General features: G+C 44.2%; 1 protein-coding gene across 2 annotated transcripts; it reads right to left on the bottom strand.

Moving 5' to 3' along the window:
* Positions 1-27070, bottom strand: LOC110533776 (rho GTPase-activating protein 35). Of its 2 annotated transcripts, none has more exons than XM_036990183.1 (7): positions 26605-27070; positions 9399-13318; positions 8770-8911; positions 7452-7529; positions 6921-7052; positions 3622-3727; positions 1-3430 (listed from the first exon to the last, which is right to left on the bottom strand). In XM_036990183.1, exons 2-7 carry the CDS (start codon positions 13125-13127, stop codon positions 3025-3027), a joined length of 4593 nt encoding a protein of 1530 aa, XP_036846078.1. In that variant the 5' UTR covers positions 13128-13318; positions 26605-27070; the 3' UTR covers positions 1-3024. The 2 variants fall into 2 exon arrangements, with proteins under 2 accessions (XP_036846078.1, XP_021473962.1); XM_021618287.2 differs by having other exon boundaries at positions 26463-27069.
* Positions 27071-27173: the final 103 nt, after the last annotated feature.

Below are 27173 nucleotides of genomic sequence, written 5' to 3'. Positions count from 1 at the left end.
CAATTTTACGATATTTAATTTATTAACTATGATACAGATCACATAAGGCCTTCATCTTCATTACACCATTATCAGTCAGACAAATTCCATGGTTTGCTGTAGATGCACAGTTCTTCATCTTTCACTTGTTTTAAGCTACTGTATTTCACTTTCATTGTTCTCACACTAATTTCATGTTTTAAAATAATGAAAATGGTTGAACCTTCTCCCTTGGTGTGTTCTTAAATCATGCACTAAACTGAAGTGGCCTTAAACCATTCACAAAATTGTAAAAATTGACTTTCAATCATTGAAATACACACAAAAAATGTTTTCTACCATTGACTAAAGGGCAAAGTGTTAGACCCCCTAACATACAAATAAACAACCATTTCACTATAGTAGAATCTCTTGTTTTTCTCTCCCATTTCCCAGCAGATCTGTCAGAGTTGTGTAGAAAATGAAGTGATGCAGCCATGTAGGTCCTCTGAGCCAAAGACACATTCTACTGGGACAGTTTGTTTTCCTATCCATCTCCCATCTGATCTTTTGTGCGTCTGGTAATACTGTACTGCACTGCCCTGGACTGGGTGAGGAGTCACTGCAGCGTTAGTCCATCAATCAGAGATAACTGCCTCCCACAGCAGGAAAACCCCAAAGATAAGTACCAGAGAGTGATCCCAAGTATTCATTAGTTGACCCTCATTACAACCAATAGCTTTGACTGATCTGTTCTGAACTGGCAGCATGAGCAACATCCAAGATGGCTGACATCGAGTGCAGCCATGCCTCCTGGCCAATCCTCCATCATCCCCAGAAGATGCCAGTGGCACTCCTCTCATGGGGCAACATTCATCTGATAGAAGAATCCAGAATATAGTAGGAGTATTCATTCAACTACTTTACATTGACTGCATGTTTGTTTTCTACAAGAGAGAGGACAGTTAAACACCAACCCCATAGTCAACTGGAGCTACAGTAGTTACTCTTGCTTTGTTGACATTCCTGAGCATGAGTCCAGACACACGTGCTCCATCTCTATAGGATATACTATACTGTTATTACTGTACTGTAGTTAATTGCAGTGGCAGTGTTTTCTGTATGCACACTGTGCCTCAGTTTAAGGTCCTTAATATTAGATGAGTACAAAGAGCTCAATTGGCTAGATACCCACAGCAACATATCCAGCAACCTATCATTTTGCAATAGGGCAGTGGTTTCCATGGCCACCAGATAGCACAGTGGAACAGACACAGTACGTGTAGAGGCCTGGCCTGGTATTTTGATATTTTTTACCTTCATTTATTTAAGAACAAATTCTTATTTTTAATGACAGCCTAGGAACAGTGGGTTAACTGCCTTGTTCATGGGCAGAACGACAGATTTTTACCTTGTCAGCTCGAGGCTACCTGCCACCCCCAGTATGACTAACCTCACCCTTGTCATGCTACTGTCTGATGTTACTGTCAATCATTCCCATAATCAATCTTCAATGTGGCCAATTGAATCATCAACCCCTAACTTATGGAGTGGATCTGACATCTCAACCAAGAGCATTCCTCTCCTGGATCCTAAAAGGTCTGATTAACTGACCCTGGCTCAAACTCACTTTCCTAAACACTACCACTCAAACCAGGTGGCTTCCTTAGTCAAAACATCAGTAAAGCAACAGCAGTCCTAAAAAGAGGGGAAACTCCAGGCTATTCAAACCTGCATGCTCAGAACTATTTAGAACATGGCTAAAAGGAATATGAAACCAATATTAATGGTTGGGTTTTCCATGGGGTTATAAAGTGAGCCCTGAATCCTCTAAAGGAACACATATAATAACAGGATCGTATTAACGAGTCTCTTTACTACTGCCACGCCCACCCGGACATTAAAACAAACTAGTCAATTGATCAAGGTTGCATTTCATGGAACTTAACACTACAATTTAAAAGTGCTTCAGATAAGTATGAGGATACAAAAACAAGGGTTTGGATGTAAACAACGTTTTGATCTGCAAAGGACCCTTCAGAGAGGCAATGGGTATGGTTCCTTGAGCTGTGAACTCAACACACTAAAACATTCTGACCTAACAAACCCCTTTTAAAAACAAAACCCCTACAACATTCTGACCATTAAAGTGCATCCCTGGATGTCCACACCCCAACCCCCTAGCAGGGGCCCTACAGGCAGACAGGGAGGCTCCCCTCACGGCTGTGTGTACGTTACCAACTACAGCCCTGAGAGAGGCACAGTCCATACATCCAGTGGCTACTTTCATTAACAATCAGAACATTTAAAAACTATTATTCACAAATAAAAACATGGTGATGGGCACAAATCATATCTTCCAGCTTGACATGGAGGCTTGGACTTTTTTTAAATCATAGTGTATTGTTAGGGTAAGAACGGTTGGTTGGCAGAGAGATGCTTACTGTAACAATGACACCCACTCTGTTCTGCCCCCAGCCCCCCTGTGAGTGAGTCGTAGGTAGAGTCAGGTTATCAGGGGCTATAGGGGGTGGAGTGGACGGGTCAGCATGGTGATCTGCATTGGCACACAGGTGACAGGGACGGGTCAGCATGGTGATCTGCATTGGCACACAGGTGACAGGGACGGGTCAGCATGGTGATCTGCATTGGCACACAGGTGACAGGGAAGGGTCAGCATGGTGATCTGCATTGGCACACAGGTGACAGGGACGGGTCAGCATGGTGATCTGCATTGGCACACAGGTGACAGGGACAGGTCAGCATGGTGATCTGCATTGGCACACAGGTGACAGGGGCGGGGCAGCAGGACACTGTTCACAAGTGGCAAGTTTATTTGTCAAACACTCCTCGTCTCCTCTCTCTGTTAACATGTTATTATCGACGACCGAACAATGTACTATCAGTATGTATGTTTTGGTGTGTGTGTGTGTGTGTGTGTGTGTGTGTGTAAGTGTGTAAGTGACTAAGGTCCAGCATCATCAGATCAGGGGTGCAGCAGCATCAGATCAGGGGTGCAGCAGCATCAGATCAGGGGTGCAGCATCTGTTCCCTTCTCAGTGTCTCTCACAGTGTCTCTTGCTCGGTGGGGGTATGGTGGGGGTGTTGGTGGAGGGGTGTCAGGAGGGACTGCAGGGGAGACTGGGGGGTGGTGGGGGGTGACTGCTGCAGGGGGCTGAAGTGCGTGGCGGTGGAGGGAGGGGAGGAGTGGTAGCAGGAATAGGCAGAGCCCCCGGTGAGGGTGGTGGTGGGGGAGGCACGGAGGCCAGCCAGGCCAGTGGGGGAGTCCAGGAGGGGCTGGTTGTAGAAGAAGAAAGCACACTGGTGGATGAAGGTCTCAATGATTGTCTGGTAGGTCCGCGTGGCCGTCAGGGCGTCCATGGTGGTGAAGTCTGGCCGCATCAGAGTGGGCCAGAAACAGATGGACAGATTCTCACTGGTCATCAGGTTCTGTCTGCTCAGCTGGCTCACCCTGGCAGAGACAACACAATACACCTCCATCAACAACAGCATGACAACAGCTACTAGTGTAATAACATTATTACACAGGTGTAAGAGCTACTTGATGATACATGTTACAAAAAATGCTAATGGTTTCAGTCACAATGCAGTCAGGGCCAAGGTCATAGAATGGAACAGTTAGCCAGTCTGATCTGCACTCACTTGTGTAAGTGGCTCATGACAAATCTGAAGACGTCATAGTTCTCTCTGGGGAACCTCCTCAGTACATCCTTCATGGTGTACAGCCTCTGTTCCCTGTCGTTGATCTCTGCGCGCACACACACACACACACACACACAGGAGGGAGGGAAGGGGTCAATGCTATGACTCATATGTTATCAACACTGTTACTCCATCTGTTACTCCATATGCAGCACTACATACACACGCTATATATACACACACACAAGAGTATGTGGCCACCCCTTCAAATGATTGGATTCTGCTATTTCAGCCACACAGCCAGGCAGTCTCCATAGACAAATGTTTGGCAGTAGAATAGCCTTACTGAAGAGCTCAGTGACTTAGCACCGTCATACGTCATTTCCAACAAGTCATTTCGTCACATTTCTGCCCTGCTAGAGCTGCCCCGGTCAACTGTAAGTGCTGCTATTGTGAAGTGGAAATGTCTAGGAGCAGCAACTGTTTAGCCGCGAAATGGTAGGCCACACACGCTCACAGAACGGGACCGCAGAGTGCTGAAGCGCCTAGCATGTAAAAATAATCTGTCCTCGGTTGCAACACTCACTACGGAGTTCCAAACTGACCCTGGAAGCAACATCATGAAAGTACGATCTTTGTCCCCATGTGCAGTTACAAACCGAATGCCAAGTGTCGGCTGGAGTGGTGTAAAGCTCGACGCCATTATACTCCGGAGCAGTAGAAACGCGTTCTCTGGAGTGATGAATCATGCTTCGCCATCTGACAGTCCGACCGACTAATCTGGGTTTGGCGAATGCCAGGATATAGTGCCAACTGTACACTTTGGAAGAATAATGGTCTGGGGCTGTTTATCATGGTTCAGGATAAGCCCCTTAGTTCTACTGAAGGGAAATATAATGACATTCTGGTTTGTCGAGATCGGTGTGGAACAACTTGACTGGTTTGCACAGAGCCCTGATATCAACCCCATCAAACACCTTTGGGATGAATTGGAACGCAGACTGTGAGCCAGGCCTAATCGCCCAACATCAGAGCCAGGCCTAATCGCCCAACATCAGTGCCCGACCTCACTAATGCTCTTGTGGCTGAATGGAAGCATGTCCCCACAGCAATGTTCCAACATCTAGTGGAAAGCCTTCCCAGAAGAGTGGAGGCTGTTGCAGCAGCAAAGAGGGACCAACTCCGTATTATTGCCCATGATTGTCAACAAGCAGATGTTCAACAAGCAGGTGTCCACATACTTTTGGTCATGTAGTGTACATACCTACATACATATTAGTATACAGAGAGTTGAAGTCGGAAGTTTACATACACTTGGGTTGGAGTCATTAAAACTCGTTTTTCAACCACTCCACAAATGTCCTGTTAACAAACTATAGTTTTGGCACATCGGTTAGGACATCTACTTTGTGCATGACACAAGTAATCTTTCCAACAATTGTTTACAGACAGATTATTTCACTGTATCACAATTTCAGTGGGCCAGAAGTTTACATACACTAAGTTGACTGTGCCTTTAAACAGCTTGGAAAATTACATAAAATGATGTCATGGCTTTAGAAGCTTCTGATAGGCTAATTGACATTAATTGGAGGTGTACCCGTGGATGTATTTCAAGGCCTACCTTCAAACTCTGTGCCTCTTTGCTTGACATCATGGGAAAATCAAAAGAAATCAGCCAAGACCTCAGAAAAAATTGCAGACCTCCACAAGTCTGGTTCATCCTTGGGAGCAATTTCCAAACGCCTGAAGGTACCACGTTCATCTGTACAAACAATAGTATGCAAGTATAAACACCATGGGACCACACAGCCGTCATACCGCTCAGGAAGGAGACACATTCTGTCTCCTAGAGATGAACATACTGTGGTGCGAAAAGAGCAAATCAATTCCAGAACAACAGCAAAGGACCTTGTGAAGATGCTGGAGGAAACAGGTACAAAAGTATCTATATCCACAGTAAAACGAGTCCTATAGCGACATAACCTGAAAGGCCGCTCAGCAAGGAAGAAGCCACTGCTCCAAACCCGCCATAAAAAAGCCAGACTTCGGTTTGTAACTGCACATGGGGACAAAGATCGTACTTTTGGGAGAAATGTCCTCTGGTCTGAACAAAAAATATAACTGTTTGGTCATAATGACCATCGTTATGTTTGGAGGAAAAAGGGAGAGGCTTGCAAGCCGAAGAACACCAACCCAATCATGAAGCACAGGGGTGGCAGCATCATGTTGTGGGGTAGCTTTGCTGCAGGAGGGGCTGGTGCACTTCACAAAATAGATGGCATCATGAGGCAGGAAAATTATGTGGATATATTGAAGCAACATCTCAAGACATCAGTCAGGAAGAAAAAGCTTGGTCGCAAATGGGTCTTCCAAATTGACAATGAACCCAAGCACACTTCCAAAGTTGTGGCAAAATGGCTAAGGGCAACAAGGTATTGGGAGTGGCCATCACAAAGCCCTGACCTCAATCCTATAGAACATTTGTGGGCAGAACTGAAAAAGCGTGTGTGAGCAAGGAGGCCTACAAACCTGACTCAGTTACACCAGCTCTGTCAGGAGGAATGGGCCATAATTCACCCAGCTTATTGTGGGAAGCTTGTGGAAGGCTACCCGAAACACTTGACCCAAGTTAAACCATTTAAAGGCAATGCTACCAAATACTAATTGAGTGTATGTAAACTTCTGACCCACTGGGAATGTGATGAAAGAAATAAAAGCTGAAATAAAATCACTCTCTACTATTATTCTGACATTTCACATTCTTAAAATAAAGTGGTGATCCTAACTGACCTAAGACAGGGAATTCTTACTAGGATTAAATGTCAGGAATTGTATAAAACTGAGTTTAAATGTATTTGGCTAAGGTGTATGTAAACTTCAACTGTATATCCTCATCCCACCCCTCTATGAGAGGTCCTCCCCAAACCCTTAGCCTGTAATAACCTGATACTTTCACAAGCACAAGAATCTCACCATGCTCCATGTCTTTCTGAACCCTCCAGAACCCCAGTACCCCCATCCCTAACCCCAGCCAGCTCCATGTCTTTCTGAATCCCCCAGAACCCCTGTACCCCCACCCAGAACCCCAGTAGCCGCATCCTTAACCCCAACCAGCTCCATGTCTTTCTGAACCCTTCAGAACCCCAGTACCTCATCCCTAACCCCAGCTACCTCCATGTCTTACTGAACCCTCCAGAACCCCAAAACCACTCCTTAACCCCAACCAGCTCTGTGTCTTACTGAACCCTCCAGAAACCCAAAACCACTCCTTAACCCCAGCCAGCTCCGTGTCTTACTGAAGGCCTCAAGCAGCTCCACCTGCAGGATGCAGGGCACCAGGGGCTCTGGCAGCTCAGAGAAAAAGGCCTTCAGAGCCCCAGCCACCGTGTTGATGGCAAAGTCCTTCTCCACCAGGTCCAGCCCATGGTCTAGAGGGGGAGAGAGGTAGAGAGGGAGATAAAGAGGGAAGAAGAGACGTAAAGGAAAGTGAGATGTAGAAGAAGAAAATAAAGAGGAGAGAGAGAGAAGAAGAGGGAGGTGAGGAGAAGGGAGAGAAAAATAGATAGAGGGAGGAGAAGGAGATAGGGGAAAGAGAAAATAATAGGGATAGTGTGTCAGAGGTCGTCATTTTGTCACTGTTCTAAATATATTTAGTTTACGTCATCATTTCCTCTGCAGCTCATGTGTCTATATATTGATTAGCCACATAACTAATCAGGGTTAGTCCAGGTACTGGGGACAGACAGTGTGGCAAGTACAGTCGATCCCTCTGTGGGTCTGGTACATTGTTTTAGACCAGACAGACATGACTGGGTACAGCAACTCACCCTGGTCAAACTGCCTCTGCATACTCTCCATCTCACACTTGTTCCCGCTCACCCTGTAGAGCCCCTCTGTGTTGAGACCTGCAGAGAGACAGAGATGGAAACCACCATCTGCATTATGTCACCAACCATTTCCAGTAAAGTCAATGAGGACACTTATGCAGTACAGTACAGGATACTTCTGCAGTACAGTACAGGACACTGCTGCAGCACAGTACAGGACACTGCTGCAGCACAGTACAGGACACTGCTGCAGCACAGTACAGGACACTGCTGCAGTACAGTACAGGACACTGCTGCAGCACAGTACAGGACACTGCTGCAGCACAGTACAGGACACTGCTGCAGCACAGTACAGGACACTGCTGCAGCACAGTACAGGACACTGCTGTAGCACAGAACAGGACACTGCTGTAGCACAGTACAGGACACTGCTGTAGCACAGGACACTGCTGCAGCACAGTACAGGACACTGCTGCAGTGCAGTACAGGAGACTGCTGCAGCACAGTACAGGACACTGCTGCTGTACAGTACAGAACACTGCTGCAGCACAGTACAGGACACTGCTGCAGCACAGTACAGGACACTGCGGCAGCACAGTACAGGACACTGCTGCAGCACAGTACAGGAGACTGCTGCAGCACAGTACAGGACACTGCTGCAGTACAGTACAGGACACTGCTGCAGCACAGTACAGGACACTGCTGCAGTACAGTACAGGACACTGCTGCAGCACAGTACAGGACACTGCTGCAGCACAGTACAGGACACTGCTGCAGCACAGTACAGGACACTGCTGCTGTACAGTACAGAACACTGCTGCAGCACAGTACAGGACACTGCTGCAGCACAGTACAGGACACTGCGGCAGCACAGTACAGGACACTGCTGCAGCACAGTACAGGAGACTGCTGCAGCACAGTACAGGACACTGCTGCAGCACAGTACAGGACACTGCTGCAGTACAGCAGTTGATCATTGGCTACATTTGCTGTAGTGTAGTTATTTTTCTTCTATTTACATTTAATAAGCCAAGAAAAACTAACACCCTCACCCAGAACGACTTAAAGTATATCATATTGAAATTACACAACCACATAATGTGAGTATTGTAAGGAAAAACAATCACAGTGCAACAATAAGACATTACACAGTTTAATCCTTCAGCAACACAGATTTACCTCAGAATAAACGTATTATCAATGAATAATATTCTTTGTATGTTTTGCACAGCATCCAAGTCAAATAACATAATGAATCAGACAAATATACACATGAACAAACACAGGGGAGAAGAGGAGAAAGAAAATAGTGACCCACCTGTAGTCTCAATAAAGCGAACACACTTGTCAATGAAGAGTGGGATAGGTCTGTCTGGGGACACCACGTTGACCAGGGGCACCCCGAAGTAGCTGCTCTCCAGGGGCTTGGGAATAGAGGACCGAGGCTTTGGTCTGGTTTTCTGCAGAGAAACACAGGAATGTTGACATTGTTAATGACCACAGACGTCTACATTAGATTTTTGTACATTATGTCAACACTATGTTTATTCAGCTTGTCAGCTGCAAGATTTGCCTTTATGTATTCAGCATCAGAATCAACAGCTGTCATTTCAAGTGTCTCAGTAACTCTGAAAAAGAGGCTGCTTTCTTCTTAAAATTCCAACACACTTTGGAATTTCACATGAATAACTTACTTTCTATTAATAGCATATTAGCATGGAGGAACAGTTGAGTAAAACAATCAAGCAATTACCCACCAAAAAAAGTTTTTAAAAGTAAAGAGACATGGAAAATCATATTAACCATGTTGTCATTACTTAACCACGTTTATCGTATCAAAGCTGGCCAATTACCTACAATTGAAAGAGAATAGGCTTTCAAGCCTGAAAAGAATAGTGTTTACGCATTAGCAGTTAAGGGGAGACTACTAACTGAAGCAACACATACCTTGGCAGTTCGCCGCAGGCTCTTCAGAATGTTCCTCTTCTTGGGGTCCTCTCCCTCCTCATTGATGATGTCTCCTTTCAGGGTTCCGAAATCATCCTCCTTGGTTTTTGGCAGAGCCCCCATCTCATCTTCGCTGCCAATGAAGCTGGTGCGGAAGCTGCTGAACTTGCCCAGGCGTTTAGAGCGGTCGCGGTAGAGCCGTGGCTTTACCCCCGCCGCCGAGAACTTCCTGCGGCGCTCCAGGGAGCTGCTGTCCGCCTCACTGTCTGAGCCGTTCCCGTTGGCGTGCATCCGATTGGCATTGCGGATGGTAATAATCTTGCCCTGCGTGCTGTCATGGGGCACAGAGTAGATGATCTCCTCGTTGCTGGGCCGGGGCTTGGACACAGCATCCATGGGCTCTGCATAGTCCGAGGGGTCGTAACCTCCGTCCCCACCTGGCACCCATGTCACAGCGGAGGGCAGGGAGCGACGGTGACCCATGGTGTCTGTGTTGTAGGGGTTTCTGCCCACCTTCCGGAAGTCAAAGGTCACAGAGGGCTTGGGTCTCACCTGGGGCGGGGCTTTGCTATTGAGCTTGCTCTCAAAGGAGCTGATGTCAGAGATGACAGAGACATCGCTGGAGTCCAGGTCAGGCAGGTTGAGGCTCCCACCATGGGAGGTGAGTGTGCCGTCGTAGTAAGGTGGGGAGGGCTCCACGTCATCCATGTCAGAGTCTAGGAACATAGTGCCAGTGCTGGGTGAGCTACAGCGAGGGGAGTAGGCAGTCTCGTTAATGCAGGCCTCAGCCACGTTATCATACATGTGAGTGGCCTCCACGATGTTGCGTTTCTCCACCACCTCCATCAGGAAGGGATGAAACATCTCCATCCTGTGCAGGCCACCCACCACCCCTCCTGACCCACACACTACACTGTTGAACCTGCCCTCTATCTCTTGGGCCAGCTCCTCTCCCTGGACCAGCTGCTCTCTGGCAGACTCACTTTCTGTGAGCTCCACCTGGCTCTCCCCCACAGCCAGCAGCTGAACAGGAATGATGTCCTGGACCTCACATAGGAAGGCACACAGGGTCTCCAGAGAGGCCTTGCGGCGGGCTGAGTACACAGCGATGTAGCCATGCACTAATCTGCTCTTCCTCAGGGAGAAGGAGGCGTGGTAGGAAAGGAGAGAGAGCTCAATCACCTGTTTGTGAGGTCCCACTGTCTGCTCCAGTATCACCGAGGTGCCACTGTTGGATGTTGGCCTGCAGTGCTGAGGCAGTAGGAAGGGAGAGAGGAGCTGTTCCACATCATAGTTGTCTCCACACATCAAGCACATGACGATGCGGATGTCTGCCTCTGGGCTGGGCTGGTGAGGAGAGTCTCTGGGACCTGGAGTTTGAGGGGGCAGAGGTGGGGAGCAGCTACTGAAAGATGAGCTCCTTCTAGAGTCCAGAAGACCTCTCAATACTTGGTTGATCTGACTCTCATTCACATTGTGCCCATAGCCCACACCAGGTGAAGCTGGGTCGAGGAAGCTACACTGCAATCTCCTTGCTACCTGTTGTCCCTGTGTTATCAGACCTAATGCAGTTTCTCCCCCAATATCTGCATAGGTCCCTACACCCCTTTTAGTAACCAAGAGCAGAGATGTTAAAAGCTGAGCTATATGGCTGTCCCTTCTACCGATTGTTGACTCCCGCAACCTTTCAATGCTTTCTACGACGTAGGTTAGGGACTCTTTTGAGTTGTACAGACACAGGCACCCATGGGGTGTGAAGGTGGGAGTGTGGAAGGAGTTAACAGGAAGTCGTACATTGCCCTCGATAGGTCGCAGGGTGAGCTCATACATCTTCCCATCCAACACATACCGGTCGTCATTGGTACAGAGAGCTCTGATCTCATTGGCAAACTCCCTAGCCAGTCCGTCTTTGCCCAATATCACAAGGTTGATGCGGTCCGCTTTAATATCCCCAAAATAAGACTTCACGTTGAAGAATGGGTAGCATGTTGGGAAGCGTGAGGCCAGGAGCTGCTCTATCCTGAAGTCTCCACACTGTGGGCTGCTGGGACAGGTCTCCTTGGTGGGGTGGTAGACAAAGTGAATATGCTTCAATACCAGAGCATCTCTCTCAGCTGGAAGCTTCTGCAGGGCTTTGAACCGCTGCTCCTCCCCTAAAACCTCCTGGATGGCCCCCATCTTCTCCTTGCTGGGCTTTGCGTCCACCTCCAGCTCATAGAAGAGCTCGGAATACTCCAGCAGAAGCTCCTGGAAGTCCTCTTTAGCGTGGCCGATGATCTCTTTCTGGTGGCGGTTGTAGAGGTCCAGGTACTCTGATTCCTCCAACCATTGGTAGAAGTCTTCATTCATGATGAAGCTGCGGGCCTCTTCCCAGGGCTTGCCAGGCGTGACAAAGGGAGAACAGGCCAACTTGTGCTTGAACTCCTGCCTCATCTCAGCCCGCTTGCACTCATTCCTCAGGTGCTCCAGGTGGGCGTCGAAAATGTCCTCGGCTGGTAACGTTTCCAGCAGGTCTGAGGGGATACGCTCATCCTCCATGTTGTCTATGTGAGACGTGTCCTCCCATGGAGAGTCCTCCAGAACTACAAACCAGTGGGCAAAGTGCTGCTTGGACTCCAGGACCTTCTGAACCCCAGACCAGCTCAGCTGGTCGATCTCATCCAGGTCAGGCACCAGGGAGCTAAGTGCTAGAGGAAGAGTGCTCAGATAGATTTTCCGACGTCTCTCAATGTGCTCCTGTTTCAGACGGTACACAAGCTGCTGGAAGAGCTTCTTGCATTTTGCTGTACCCTCCAGAAAGACGTATTCATTGAACTCTGAAGAGGTGTGCATGCGTCTGCTGGTGTTAAGCCAGGTCTCGTTGTGGTTCTTCACTATGCGGTTGACTAACCATTCGTATCGGTCTTTAGCCAAGGCTATCTGCTGACTCTGAAGCTTGAGGGCCTCAAAGTAAGGAATGATCTTGGGCTTGCCCCTGCTCTTATCAATGAGTTGCACCAAAGTAAGGAAGGCTAGGTCAACATTGATGTTAGAGCGTGCAGATGTCTCCACTACTGGAAGACTCTTTTTAGTGATGGCAAAGGTGTGAGAATCTTTGATGTAGCGTTCAACCCCCTCATCACACTTGGTTAAGACCAGCACAATGGGCTTCTTTGTTTTGCTCAGATGACCGTAAAGGTTTGTGACAAACTTCAACTGGTCGTCAAAGTTGCGGTTCATCCCCCTACTGACGTCCATACAGAGCACGAACCCGTCAGCCTGTATCTTGCCCTCGGGCATCTGCTTCTGCTCAAAGTCCTGCTCCAGCCCCAGCTGGTCCGTGCAGAAGTACATCAGCTTCTCTGCAGAGGCCAGCTTGGTGGAGGCCGCCCTCTTGATGTAGGGCTGCATGGCAGTGCTGCGGTGTGGCTGGAACGTCTGGTCATCAATGAACTCTGTCTGCTCCACCACATGCATCCTGCACTCCGGCCCCTCCTCCACCACCCGCCCCACCTCCCCCCAGAACAGGAAATGGTCATTGTTAACCACTCTACCCCCAAAGTCACTGGTGCTCAGCACTGACGTGTGGTCCAGATAGAAGTCATCGGCGCTGGGGCGCACAAAGCGGTTGCACAGACAGGACTTACCCACTCCACACTGGCCCTTCTCTTTCTCAGTTCCTGACAAACCCACCACAATAAGGTTGTATGTGGGTGACTTAACATCTTGCTTTTTCGCCATCATTATCATCAACTGACACTCATCCTGCCATAATCAGGCACTCGATCAGAGAGTACACTTGGACGTGTGTCCATAAAGTGGCACTGGGGATGATGTTTAGTTGCCGTTTCCTCTAGTGTGCTACATGTTCTATCAACAACAGTGCAGGGGTGTAGCAAAGACAGAGGCTTCTCTCAGTCATTCCTAATGTAGCTATGACCCTGCCAGACAAAATAAAAGAGCACAAAAATAAGAATTAGCTAAACAAAATCTTACCTTTATGTTAAAAAATAACAAATACTAGTTTGAGGAAAGTTAACCTAATTCCTGCTCTCATCAAAAAAAATAACAGTCAAACACCTTCACAAGAAAAACAGTGGTTAAAAGAAGACAACACTAAGAATAATTTCCCTTCAACTTAATAAGAGAACAGTGAGTAGGGACATTCATTTATAATCTCATCTCAAGCTGGGCTGGCCTTTTAATAGAACAGCAAATGAGATACACAAAGAAAAAAACTCAATATTCCCTGCAAATAAAGTGAGACTTAAAATACAGTGCCTTCAGAAAAGTATTCATACCCCTTGACTTATTCCACATTGTTGTGTTAGACTGAATTTAAAATGTATTAAATAGATGTTCTTTCCCCCAAACTCATCTACATACAATACCCCATAATGACAAGTTTTTATACATTTGTGCAAATTTATTGAATATGAAATACAGAAACAACTACTTTACGTATTCACACCCGCACTCATATTTGGCAGTGAATACAGCTGTGAGTCTTTCTGGATAAGTCTCTAAGAACTTTGCACAACAGGATTGTACAATATTAGCACATTCTTTTTGAGCTCTGTCAAGTTGGTTGTTGATCATTGCTAGACAGCCATCTTAACGTATATTTTGAAGACAATTTACAGTACCAGTCAAAAGTTTGGACACGCGTACTCATTCAAGAGTTTTTATTTTTACTATTTTCTACATTGTAGAATAATAGTGAAGACAAACTATGAAAAACACATGGAATCATGTAGTAGCCCCCCAACAAAAGGGAACCACACATGTGGAGATCCGTTCACCTACTCTCGCTCTCACAAAGACATGGCAGTTGGAACCAAAAATCTCAAATTTGGACTACAGACCAAAGGACAGATTTCCATCGGTCTAATGTCCATTGCTCGTGTTTCTTGGCCCAAGCAACTCTTATTCTTATTGGTGTCCTTTAGTAGTGAAGACCTGATTCACGCAGTATACTCTGAACAGTTGATGTTTAGATGTGTCTGTTACTTGAACTCTGTGAAGCATTTATTTGGGCTGCAATTTACAAGGCTGGTAACTCTAATGAACATATCCTCTACAGCACAGGTAACTCTGGGTCTTCCTTTCCTGTGGCGGTCCTCGTGAAAGCCAGTTTCATCATAGCGCTTGATGGTTTTTGTGACTGCACTTGGAGAAACTTTCAAAGTTCTTGACATTTTCCGGATTGATTGACCTTCATGTCTTAAAGTAATGATGGTCTGTCGCTACTCTTTGCTTATTTGAGCTGTTCTTGCCATAATATGGACTTGGTCTTTTACCAAATAGGGCTATCTTCTGTATACCACCCCTACCTTGTCAAAACACAACTGATGGACTCAAATGCATAACTCTTAGAGCTACTACCCCCCTACTTTTTTCAATTTCCACCTGAAGACATACTCAAATCTAACTACCTGTAGCTCTGGCCCAGAAGCAAGGATATGCATATTCTTGGTAGCATTTGAAGAAAACACTCTGAAATTTGTGTAAATGTGAATTGAATGTAGGAGAATATAACACAATAGATCCGGTTTAGATAATACAATGAAAAAAACAAATTATTTATTTTTATTGTTGTATCATCATCTTTAAAATGAACAAGATAAAACAAACATTCAGATGGGATGATGGGGACAATTTCAGTGGAAAATATAAGAGGGCAACAGTACTTGTGCAAAGTTTCAGAATGATAACTTCCAAAATGAGTGTGCTACATGACATTTATCATGAAGTCACCCAGGTGTCCCACACAAGTAGCCCAAATGTACCCAAGTGGCCAAATATATACATTTACAACATAACGTAGGTAACTATTTACACACTTTCAATATTTGGAAGACCCTCAGTCCTCTATCAAAACAAATTTATTTATATAGCCCTTCGTACATCAGCGAATATCTCAGAAACCCAGCCTGAAACCCCAAACAGTAAGCAATGCAGGTGTAGAAGCATGGTGGCAAGGAAAAACTCCCTAGAAAGGCCAAAACCTAGGAAGAAACCTAGAGAGGAACCAGGCTATGAGGGGCGGCCTGTCCTCTTCTGGCTGTGCCGGGTGGAGATTATAACAGAACATGGCCGAGAATTTCAAACGTTCATAGATGACCAGCAGGGTCAAATAATAATAATCACAGTAGTTGTAGAGGACGCAACAGGACAGCACCTCTAGAGTAAATATGAACAGTTTAGGGTTCCATTGCCGCAGGCAGAACAGTTGAAACTGGAACAGCAGCAGGGCCAGGTGGACTGGGGACAGCAAGGAGTCATCATGCCAGGTAGTCCTGACGCATGGTCCTAGGGCTCAGGTCCTCCGAGAGAGAGAAAGAGAGAATTAGAAAGAGCATACTTAAATTCACACAGGACACCGGATAAGACAGAAGAAGTACTCCAGATATAACTGACTGACCCTAGCCCCCCGACACAAACTACTGCAGCATAAATACTGGAGGCTGAGACGGGAGGGGCCAGGAGACACTGTGGCCCCATCCGATGAGACCCCCGGACAGGGCCAAACAGGAAGGATATAACATCACCCACTTTGCCAAAGCTCTACACAATATTGTGCTGCTGAGGTATAATAAATAAATATATATCATATATATATAATATATATATAATAAATATATAATATAATAAATATATAATATATATATATATATAATAAATATATATAATATAATATATATATATAATAAAATATATATATATAGTAAAATATATACATGTATAATAAAATATATATATGTATAATAAAATATATATATGTATAATAAAATATATATATTATACCTCAGCAGCACAATATTGTGTAGAGCTTTGGCAAAGTGGGTGATATATGAGTACAGGGAACATAAGGTTGAATATATTATTATAGACCTGCTACCTACTGTCGCTTTATATTATGACATTTCAGCTAGATCTACTGTCTATTATATTATGACAGACCAGCTAGATCTAATGTCTTTATTATATTACAACAGACCAGCTGTATCTACTGTCTCCATTTCACTTTGGCCATTGTTGTGGGCCTGCCCTCCCCTCAACAGCCTCAAATAGGCTATTTCATTTCACAAATAATATTTTATATTATTAATTATTAACAATTAGCATGAGAAGAACTTACCAGTTCAAAACGGTGACATTGTTCCTCTTCTGCAGGCACGTTACAGATTATACACAGTGGCTACAACCTGTGTCCTCTCCGTTCAAAAAATATTCCTCCACTTGGGAATCGCTAAATGAATCGTCCTACAACAATCTCGGTCTCACTTTTCCGATCAATTTCTTCTAAAATTGTGTGTACATCTGTATATCTAGACTTAGATTTAGCTTTCCCTGACTTAGTCACCATACTGATTGATATATAAACAGCTGAATCTGCGCGTTTACCAAAACAACGCTGTGCGTAAAATGCGTAGCTCCTTCCGGAATGAAACTTCAATTGTGAATGACTCTCTTTACGCTGGAGTTTACGACATGGGTTGGTCTTCCAACACACAACCATTGCATATTGCCGCTTACCTCAGCTCATTGGCTATCTTCCCAGCTAGATTTCAAGACGATCAGTGGTCATTGGGTTAAAATACAGTCAATCAACGAGACAGTGGTCATATAATTGGTGCACAATGAGCTCGTCACTTGTTGTCTTCCAATCGGTTTTCTCGGGTCAATACGTCCCGCAAAATGACCCATCAAGTTTGGTTGTGTTACAAACAAACAGTTGATTGCAAGGAAACCAAACATGACTGGATAAAGTCAGGTATAGTCTGTGTATTTATGTTGAATGTTTCGTCGAAAATTGAATGACACGAAATTCAACGAGATAAGCGTTCACAAAATGTTTTGTGTTAGGCTATAAAAAATGATTTAACCGAACAAAAGAGCATTCATTGTGTAACAACGAGGCTTGGGATTGCAAACAGAGCAAGATATTCAAAGGTAAACGATTTATTTCAATGCAATCTTTGATTTTGTTACGCAAGTGCTGGTTGAACAAGCAGTTTGATATGGGGGTCTGTGCTCAGATAATCACATCGTATTCTTCCACAGTAAATCTTTTTTTAAATCTGACAAAACAGTTGGATTAGCAAGATTCTAGGCTTTTGAAGCATGTGAGACACTTGTATTTTCAGGACTGTTTAATATGACTATTTGTGACGAACACCGTATGTTGTCGAATTCAAACCCGGATCCATTATGGGTGGTTGAGAGAAGTTAAGAAGGAAAGACAGTCCACAAATTAACAAGGCACACCTGTGAATTGAAATGCATTCCAGGTGACTACCTCATGAAGCTGGTGGAGAGAATGCCAACAGTGTGCAAAGCTGTTATCAAGGCAAAGGTTGGCTACTTTGAAGAATCTCAAATATATTTGGATTTGTTTAACACTGTTTTGGTTACTACATGATTCCATGTGTGTTATTTTACACTGAAATATCACATTTACATAAGTATTCTGACCCTTTACTTGCTGAAGCACCTTTGGCAGCAATTACAGCATCGGGTCTTCTTGGTTAGGATGCTACAACATTTGCACACCTGTATTTGGGGAGTTTCTCCCATTCTTCTCTGTAGATTCTCTTAAACTCTGTCAGGTTGAATGGGGAGCGTCGCTGTACAGCTATTTTCAGGTCTTTCCAGAGCTGTTCGATCGGGTTCAAGTCCGGGGCTCTGGCTGGGCCACTCAAGGACATTCAGAGACTTGTCCCGAAGCCACTCCTGCGTTGCCTTAACTGTATGCCCAGAGTCGTTGTCTTGTTGGAAGGTGAACCTTCACCCCAATCTGAGGTCTGGAGCAGGTTTTCATCAAGGATCTTTCTGTACTTTTCTCGGTTCATATTTCCCTCGATCCTGAAAAATAGCCTTACAGCATGATGCTACAACCACCATGCTTCACCGTCAGGATGGTGCCATGCTTCCTGTAGGCACTGTATGTTGAGGGGGTATGTAGTAAAACTAGATTTCATTTTCTTTCCTTGCCTTGCCTTGTATGAGAGGTGTCGCCTGAAAGGATTCTACATGGGACTGGAGTCACACCATTCTGACCGCTCAGCCATGGATCCATACTATTTACCTCAATGACAAGTGTATCACATATAGGCTACTGACAAGCCCACAAAAGGATCACAACAACTACAGTACATGTGATGGAAATAATGGTGTTGCATTGGAAAGCGGACATTTTAAGGCAACATAACTTGCTTAGTCTGGCCAAGAGAAGCTAGAACAATTCCTTCAATTCTTACAGTACACCATTGCTCTATTTTGTGTATTATTATTTTTTTCCCACTGATCTTAACTTTTTTTTTGTACATTATGTTTCCGCCATCATTTCCTATGACCGAAAAAAGCTTTTGGACATTAGAACAGCCATCACTAACTTCGATTTGGACGAGGCCTTCTACTTCAATGAGATGGAGGCGAAATACATTAAGACTGTAATATACTAGACTTCTCTGAGTCATGTCTGAACAAGGACAATATACATCTAGCTGGTTTTTCTATGCATCGGCAGGCCAGAAGAGCAGAGCCCGGTAAGATCAGAGGGTGGTGTGTGTCTCTTTGTTAACAACAGCTGGTGAGCAATCTATAATATTAAGGAAGTCTCGAGGTTCTGCTCGCCTGAGTTAGAATACCTCATGATAAGCTGTTTACCATACCATAGCTGTCTATTTACCAGTACAAACTGATGCTGGCACTAAGACAACACTCAACAAGCTGTATAGGGCCATAAGCAAACAAGAAAATGCTCTTCCAGAGGCGGCACATCCAATTGCCAATGATTTGAATGCAGGAAAACTGAAATCCATTTTACCTCCTTTCTACCAGCATGTCACCTGTTTAACTAGAGAGAAGAAGAAAAAAAATACTCTAGATCACCTTTCCTCCACACACAGAGACGCATACAAAGCTCTCCCTCCATTTGGCAAATCTGATCATAACTCTATCCTCCGGATTTCTGCTTACGAGCAAAAACTCAAACAGGAAGTATCAGTGACACGCTCAATACGGAAGTAGTCCGGTGAAGCGTATGCTTCACTAGCACAGACTGGAATATGTTCCGGGATTTATCCAAAGGCATTGAGGAGTTTACCACATTGGTCACTGGCTTCATTAATAGGTGCATCGACGACGTCATCCCCACAGTCTCCATATCCCAACCAGAAACCATGGATTACAGGCAACATTCGCTCTGAGCTAAAGGCTCGAGCTGCCACTTTCAAGGAGCGGGACTCTAATCCGGATGCTTATGAGAAATCCCGCTGCGCACTACAATGAACCATCCAACAGGCAAAGCGCCAACACAGGAATAAGATCGAATCCTACAACACTGGCTCTGACCTCTTGTATTATTTATATCTTAATGTTTTTGCACTGACTCTCTTGAACAAGGTCTATGCACGCTCACTATAAAAACGCTCACCATCCAAAAACACTATACTGACACTCCAACACACACACAAGCATATTGACACCACACACACTGCTGCTACTCTGTTTATTATATATCCTGATTGCCTAGTCACTTTTACCCCTACCCACATGTATATACTGAATTACCTCAACTACCTCATACCCTTGCACATTGACTCAGTACTGGTACTCCTTGTATATAGCCTCGTTATTTTGTTACCATTTTTATTTTTTATTGAGCAAATATTTTTCTTACTTTTTTAACTCTATTGTTGGGAATTGGCTCGTGAGTAAGCATTTCACAGTGCAGACTACACCCGTTGTATTCGGCGCATGTGACCAATAAAATGGGATTTGATGTTGGTCATGTCAAGTGAATCAAATCAGGGTTACAATACCCTATAGACAGCTTGGGATTGAATCATTAACCTGCTAGTAAGTAGACCGGTTCCCTAACCATAAAGCTCTATTGTACTCCTGCCCAGAGCTATCTTCACTTTGGCACTTTTTCACACTACTCATGACTTGGCAGGTTTCGTAGTGTGAGCAGGGAGGGGAGTGGTGGAGGAAAAGGAGAAGCACTCTTCACACTAATTGGAATCCCATCCTACCTATTGCTAGCCAAGACCATTGAAGGGATGGATGGTCTCGGTGTCCCTCATAACCATGCAAGATAAGTCATCCATCTCGAGGGTGGCCAAGGACCACTTCGGACAAAGAGCTGGGCAGTGGTGTTGGATTCCTTGCCAACCGGGACCTTTAGTGGTCACTATTAAGTAGAAATGCTCTCAATAATGGACTTGATCATGGATGAATGACAAACATTTACAGTGCATTAGGAAAGTATTCAGACCCCTTGACTTTTCCCACTTTGTTACGTTACAGCCTTATTCTAAAATTGATAAAATAAAAATCCTTATCAATATACATATAATACCCCATAATAACAAAGTGAAAACAGGTTTTAATTATTTATTTTTTTTAAATTGTTTTACAAATGTATAAAAAAAAATCAGAAATACTTTCTTAGGGCTGAGATCCCGTTAACGGACAACAGTCAGTGAAAGTGCAGGGCGCCAAATTCAAAACAACAGAAATCTACTAATTAAAATTCCTCAAACACATCTTATACCATTTTAAAAGGTAATCTTTCAAAACTTTCAAATAGGCTTTACAGCAAAAGTACCACAAACGATTATGTTAGGTTAGAGCCATATCACAGAAAAACAGCCATTTTCCCAGCCAAAGAGTGGAGTCACAAAAAATCTGAAATAGAGAAAGAATGAATCACTAACCTTTGATGATCTTCATCAGATGACACTCATAGGACGTCATGTTACACAATACATTTTTGTTCGATAAAGTTCATATTTATAAAACAAAATCTCAGTATACATTGGCGCGTTACGCTCACACACTAAGCAAACCATGCAATAATCTGAGTACGGCGCTCAGAGAACCAACAAGCCAAAAAGATGTCGCCATATTGTGCAGTCAACAGAAGTCATAAATAACATTATAAATATTCACTTACCTTTGATGATCTTCATCAGAATGCACTCCCAGGAATCTCAGTTCCACAATAAATGTTTGATTTGTTCGATAGTGTCCATCATTTATGTCCAAATAGCTACTTTTGTTAGAGCGTTTGGTAAACAAATCAAAACTCACGAAGCGCGTTCACTAGTTGCAGGCGAAATGTCAAAAAGTTATGTTACAGTCCGTAGAAACATGTCAAACGATGTATAGAATCAATCTTTAGGATGTTTTTAACATAAAACTTTAATAATATTCCAACCGGAGAATTCCTTTGTCTTCAGAAAAGCAAATGGAACGGGAGCTACCTCTCATGTGAATGCGCATGACTGCTGGCAGACCTCTGACTCATTCCCCTCTCATTCAGCCCCCCTTCATAGTAGAAGCCTCAAACAAGTTTCTAAAGATGGATGGCATCAAGCCTTAGGAAGTGGACAATGACCAATATCCCACTGTATCTTCAATTTGGGCTGAGTTGAAAATCAACCAACCTCAGATTTCCCACGTCCTGGTTGGATTTGCTCTCAGGTGTTTGCCTGCCATATGAGTTCTGTTATACTCACAGACATCATTCAAACAATTTTAGAAACTTCAGATTGTTTTCTATCCAAATATACTAATATTATGCATATAGCAACTGGGACTGAGGAGCAGGCAGTTTACTACGGGCACCTTATTCATCCAAGCTACTCAATACTGCCCCCAGCCATAAGAAGTTAAGTATTCATACCCTTTACTATGAGACTCGAAATTGAGCTCAGGTGCATCCTGTTTCCATTGATCATCCCTGAGATGTTTCTACAACTTGATTGGAGTCCACCTGTGGTAAGTAGCCTAGTGGTTAGAGCATTGGGCGAGTAACCGAAAGGTTGCTAGATCAAATCCCTGAGCTGACAAGGTACAAATCTGTTGTTCTGCCCCTGAACAAGGCAGTTAACCCACTGTTCCTAGGCAGTCAGTCAATAAGAATTTGTTCTTAACTGACTTGCCTAGTTAAATAAAAAATGTAATTAATAAAAAATTCAATTGATTGGACATTTTTTTTAGAAAGGCACAAGTCTGTCTACATAAGGTCCCACGGTTGACACAGCATGCCAGAGCAAAAACCAAGCCACGAGGTCGAAGGAATTGTCCTTAGAGCTCAGAGACAGGATTGTGAGGGGGTACAGATCTGGTGAAGGGTACCAAAAAATGTCTGCAGCATTAAAGGTGGCCGCCATCATTCTTAAATGGAAGAGGTTTGGAACCACCAAGACTATTCCTAGAGTTGGCCACCCGGCCAAACTGAGCAATCAGGGGAGAAGGGTCTAGATCAGGGAGGTGACCAAGAACCCGATGGTCACTCTGACAGAGCTAGAGTTCCTCTGTGGAAATGGGAGAACCTTCCAGAAGGACAACCGTATCTGCAGCACTCCACCAATCAGACCTTTATGGTAGAGTGGCCAGACAGAAGCTACTCCTCAGTAAAAAAGCACATGACAGGCTGCTTAGAGTTTGCCAAAAGGCTCCTAAAGACCCAGACCATGAGAAACAAGATTCTCTGGTCTGATGAAACAAAGATGGACCTCTTTGGCCTGAATGCCAAGCTTCACATCTGGAGGAAACCTGGCAACATCACTACAGTGAAGCATGGTGGTGGCAGCATCATGCTGTGGGGATGTTTTTCAGCAGCAGCGCTCAGGACCTCAGACAGGGGTGAAGGTTCACCTTCCAACAGAACATCAACCCTAAAACACACAGCCAAGACAACACAGGAGTGGCTTCGGGACAAGTCTCTGAACATCCTTGAGTGGCCCAACCAGAGCCCGGACTTGAAAATCTTCTCTGGAGAGACCTGAGTAAATTAAAGTAAATTAATTACAGGTTTCTTGAGTTATTTTAGATTAATTCTGACTATTTTGAGGAAGTGTACAGTCATGGCCAAAAGTTTTGAGAATTACACAAATATTAATTTTCACAAAGTCTGCTGCCTCAGTGTCTTTAGATATTTTTTGTCAGATGTTACTATGGAATACTGAAGTATAATTACAAGCATTTCATAAGTGACAAAGGCATTTATTGACAATTACACAAAGTTGATGCAAAGAGTCAATATTTGCAGTGTTCACCCTTCTTTTTCAAGACCTCAGCAATCCACCCTGGCATGCTGTCAATTAACTTCTGGGCCACATCCTGACTGATGGCAGCCCATTCTTGCATAATCAATGCTTGGAGTTTGTCAAAATGTGTGGGTTTTTGTTTGTCCACCCACCTCTTCAGGATTGACCACAAATTCTCAATTGGATTAAGGTCTGGGGAGTTTCCTGGCCATGTACCCAAAATATTTATGTTTTGTTCCCCAAGCCACTTAGTTATCACTTTTGCCTCATGGCAAGGTGCTCCATCATGCTGGAAAAGGGATTGTTCGTCACCAAACTGTTCCTGGATGGTTGGGAGAAGTTGCTCTCGGATGATGTGGTGGTACCATTCTTTATTCATGGCTGTGTTCTTAGGCAAAATTGTGAGTGAGCCCACTCTCTTGGTTGAGAAGCAACCCCACACATGAATGGTCTCAGGATGCTTTACTGTTGACATGACACAGGACTGATGGTAGCGCTCACCTTGTCTTCTCCGGACAAGCTTTTTTCCAGATACCCCAAACAATCGGAAAGGGGATTCATCAGAGAAAATGACTTTACCCCAGTTCTCAGCAGTCCAATCCCTGTAACTTTTGCAGAATATCAGTATGTCCCTTATGTTTTTCCTGGAGAAAAATGGCTTCTTTGCTGCCTTTCTTGACACCAGGCCATCCTCCAAAAGTCTTCGCCTCACTGTACGTGCAGATGCACTCACACCTGCCTGCTGCAATTCCTGAGCAAGCTCTGTACTAGTGGAGCCCCGATCCCACAGCTGAATCAACTTTAGGAGACAGTCCTGGCACTTGCTGGACTTTCTTGAGCGCCCTGAAACCTTCTTCACAACAATTGAACCACTCTCCTTGAAGTTCTTGATGATCTGATAAATGGTTGATTTAGGCGAAATCTTACTGGCAGCAATATCCTTGCCTGTGAAGCCCTTTTTGTGCAAAGCAATGATGGCACGTGTTTCCTTGCAGGTAACCATGGTTGACAGAGGAAGAACAATGATTCCAAGCACCACCCTCCTTTTGAAGCTTCCAGTCTGTTATTCAAACTCAATCAGCATGACAGAATGATCTCCAACATTGTCCTCGTCAACACTCACACCTGTGTTAACGAGAGAATCACTGACATGATGTCAGCTGGTCCTTTTGTGGCAGGGCTGAAGTGCAGTGGAAATGTTTTTGGGGGATTCAGTTCATTTGCATGGCAAAGAGGGACTTTGCAATTAAATACAATTAATCTGATCACTCCTCATAACATTCTGGAGTATATGCAAATTGTCATCATACAAGCTGAGGCAGCAGACTTTGTGAAAATGTAGATTTGTGTCATTCTCAAAACTTTTGGCCACAACTGTATACTGGCTATGGCATCTCAAAATGGACAAACAAGACAAAGACAAGCGAATATCTTTTAAGGGTGTATGCGAGCACACTCGTTCGGTTCGCCTAGCCGACAATGGCTAGCCGCCAGCTTAATAAGAGGTTCTGAAGCATGCTGACACCTTTAGAATCAGGTAAGTTGGGGTAATATTGTTTGTCAAGTTGCCAAGCACTATATTTTATACAGAGGATGGGACCATACTGGAGATGCTCCATAACTAGAACCAATGCGCAAACAGGAAAAGCAAAGTATGATGAGACATAGTCTCTTTTATAAATCGAGAGTGAAATACAACCTCATCTCTAACATGTAGGCTCAGCATTCCCTAACAGTCCCATTGCAAGTCAGAATGTTGAACAAAGTTCATTTCAACTTACTTTACCTGACAATTTTGCCCACATGTCAAAGGTAATCTGAGACAAAATAGCCACAGGGAAGCGTTATCAACCCAACCTTCAGTACGCTGGTCTGTATAATGGGTTTTTTGCACCCTACAAACACTTGAGCAATATGGCTGAGCCTAACCGAACCACAGACCGAACGTTGTCCCACGTAATCATATGGCAAATTCCACAAACACTTCCAGCTGATTGAGAGGAAACGTGCTTTGGTCGACTATGTTTGATTATTGTTTGGATTATTGTGCATAATGTTCAATGCGTCAGGAGACTGAAAATACAAGCGAGAGAACCTCAGAGAGAAATTAGGGTAAACAACATTTTCCTGTGGATACCCCATCTCCTACTGTCAAAAGGACCAACAGCACAGACAACCGATAAAGAGTAAATATCATTTTATTCAACATTATGGCTTGTAGACTCCTGTCTTTTTAGGCAGACTTCCTTCAGACTGAATATCCATGGGGTAACCATGGTAACATACTGATGTTTAGGCAAGAGGATGCTCAAAGTACAACCAGAAAACAACCATACTGTATTATTGTGATACAGTCACGCATGTAAATAGAAACATATACATGTACGGGTGTGTGTACCGTTTCAATATTGAAATGAAATGTGTCAACGTAGGCTACTGCCATTCAATAAAACGTTATTGTTTATCAAATTTGGCATCTCATATTCTAAACCTATAGAAAATTCAAACCATGTCTACATTCCTCAGCAAAGGCACAGTAGGAAGTCAATTGCGTTTAGCTGAGCTAGGCCTGACAGACAACCAGCTGGAACAAGCAAATTCTTTGGAAGTGAAAACAAGCAAGTCATTATCCTACCCTGTGATTGTAAAGATACATGGCTTTCTAAATTCAGAAGAACACATACTTGCGTCATATTGTTCAAAGTCGTCAATATAGCGGGTTACAACTCCTTATGCATATTGTAATGGATTAGCAAAGGTTTTGGAATGAATGTTCATGGAAAGGACTGGCCACACCAGGCCTCTTGTCCACAGAATAAATTGCCGAATCGTAACTAAAACACATTTACCTCGTATTTCCGAATCCACTTGGACTTTTTAAAAATCAGCAGTTTCACTCAAATATACATTTGTAACAGACAATTGTTACAATTGTGCGTAAATTGATCATGAGAATGTCTCTCGAACACTGGTTTCAATCCGTGTTTCAGATTAAAATGGGGAGAAAGTGAATACATACCATCGCATTCTCCCTGCATCCGTCAGGCCAGCGCTTGCCGCAGCAGCCCTGTCCGCATGATATGCATGTACATAAGAAACAAAAATAACGTGGCTCTTCTGATTCCCAGACAGAACTAAGTAGGTTATTATTGTTTGCTTACATATTAATTGTGAATCTACATCTCGATGGTTTTCTAATCCATTGATCTGTGTATTTTTTGTGCTAATAAAACTACAAAGGTAAAAAAAAAATCTTTTTCTCTCCTTGTTAAAAATGAAAGGCGTATAAAAGCTTGTTTCGCCGTCTTCTCCTTGCTTCACCACGTTGCGTTTGGCGAATTATTATGCCCATTGTTGTGGCAACATCATACTGGATCGATCATGCACGGGACACCGGTCCAGTTTGCTGCACTTCCTGTACAATGTTTCTTCTAAACAGCCCTAATGCAACAAATTGGTAACGTCCTTATCATTTTAACAAGAGATGGCGTGTGTGAAAGTGTTTTTTTTCCAGCTTCCCAATAATGGCGACGGCCCTTCTCCCAGAGCTAATTCTCTTCTCCTTTTCTCTGAAAAAAAAGCAACTACGGAGACAGACGCGGAGGAGACTCGCCCAGCGGCACGCACACACAACTGCAGCACGTACAATATTTACAAAGGCGAGACGCTGCTGTCATGCCGACACGCGTAATCGCCATCACTGTTACAAATATGACTTTAGCCAACATAT

Source organism: Oncorhynchus mykiss, chromosome 10 (assembly GCF_013265735.2).
Source record: "Oncorhynchus mykiss isolate Arlee chromosome 10, USDA_OmykA_1.1, whole genome shotgun sequence".
Classification (NCBI taxonomy): Eukaryota; Metazoa; Chordata; class Actinopteri; order Salmoniformes; family Salmonidae; genus Oncorhynchus; species Oncorhynchus mykiss.
The sequence above is the reverse complement of the archived record's forward strand: the minus strand, read 5'-3'. Positions and strand labels throughout refer to the sequence as shown.

Bases quoted from the DNA above. Each gene is read 5' to 3' on its own strand.
- LOC110533776 (XM_036990183.1), bottom strand. From the start codon at position 13,127: ATGATAATGATGGCGAAAAAGCAAGATGTTAAGTCACCCACATACAAC. The intron at 7,530-8,769 runs GTGGGTCACTAT...GTCTCTCTGCAG, and splicing joins TCGCTTTATTGAGACTACAG to GTCTCAACACAGAGGGGCTC. The intron at 7,053-7,451 runs GTGAGTTGCTGT...CTCCCCCTCTAG, and splicing joins GCAGAGGCAGTTTGACCAGG to ACCATGGGCTGGACCTGGTG.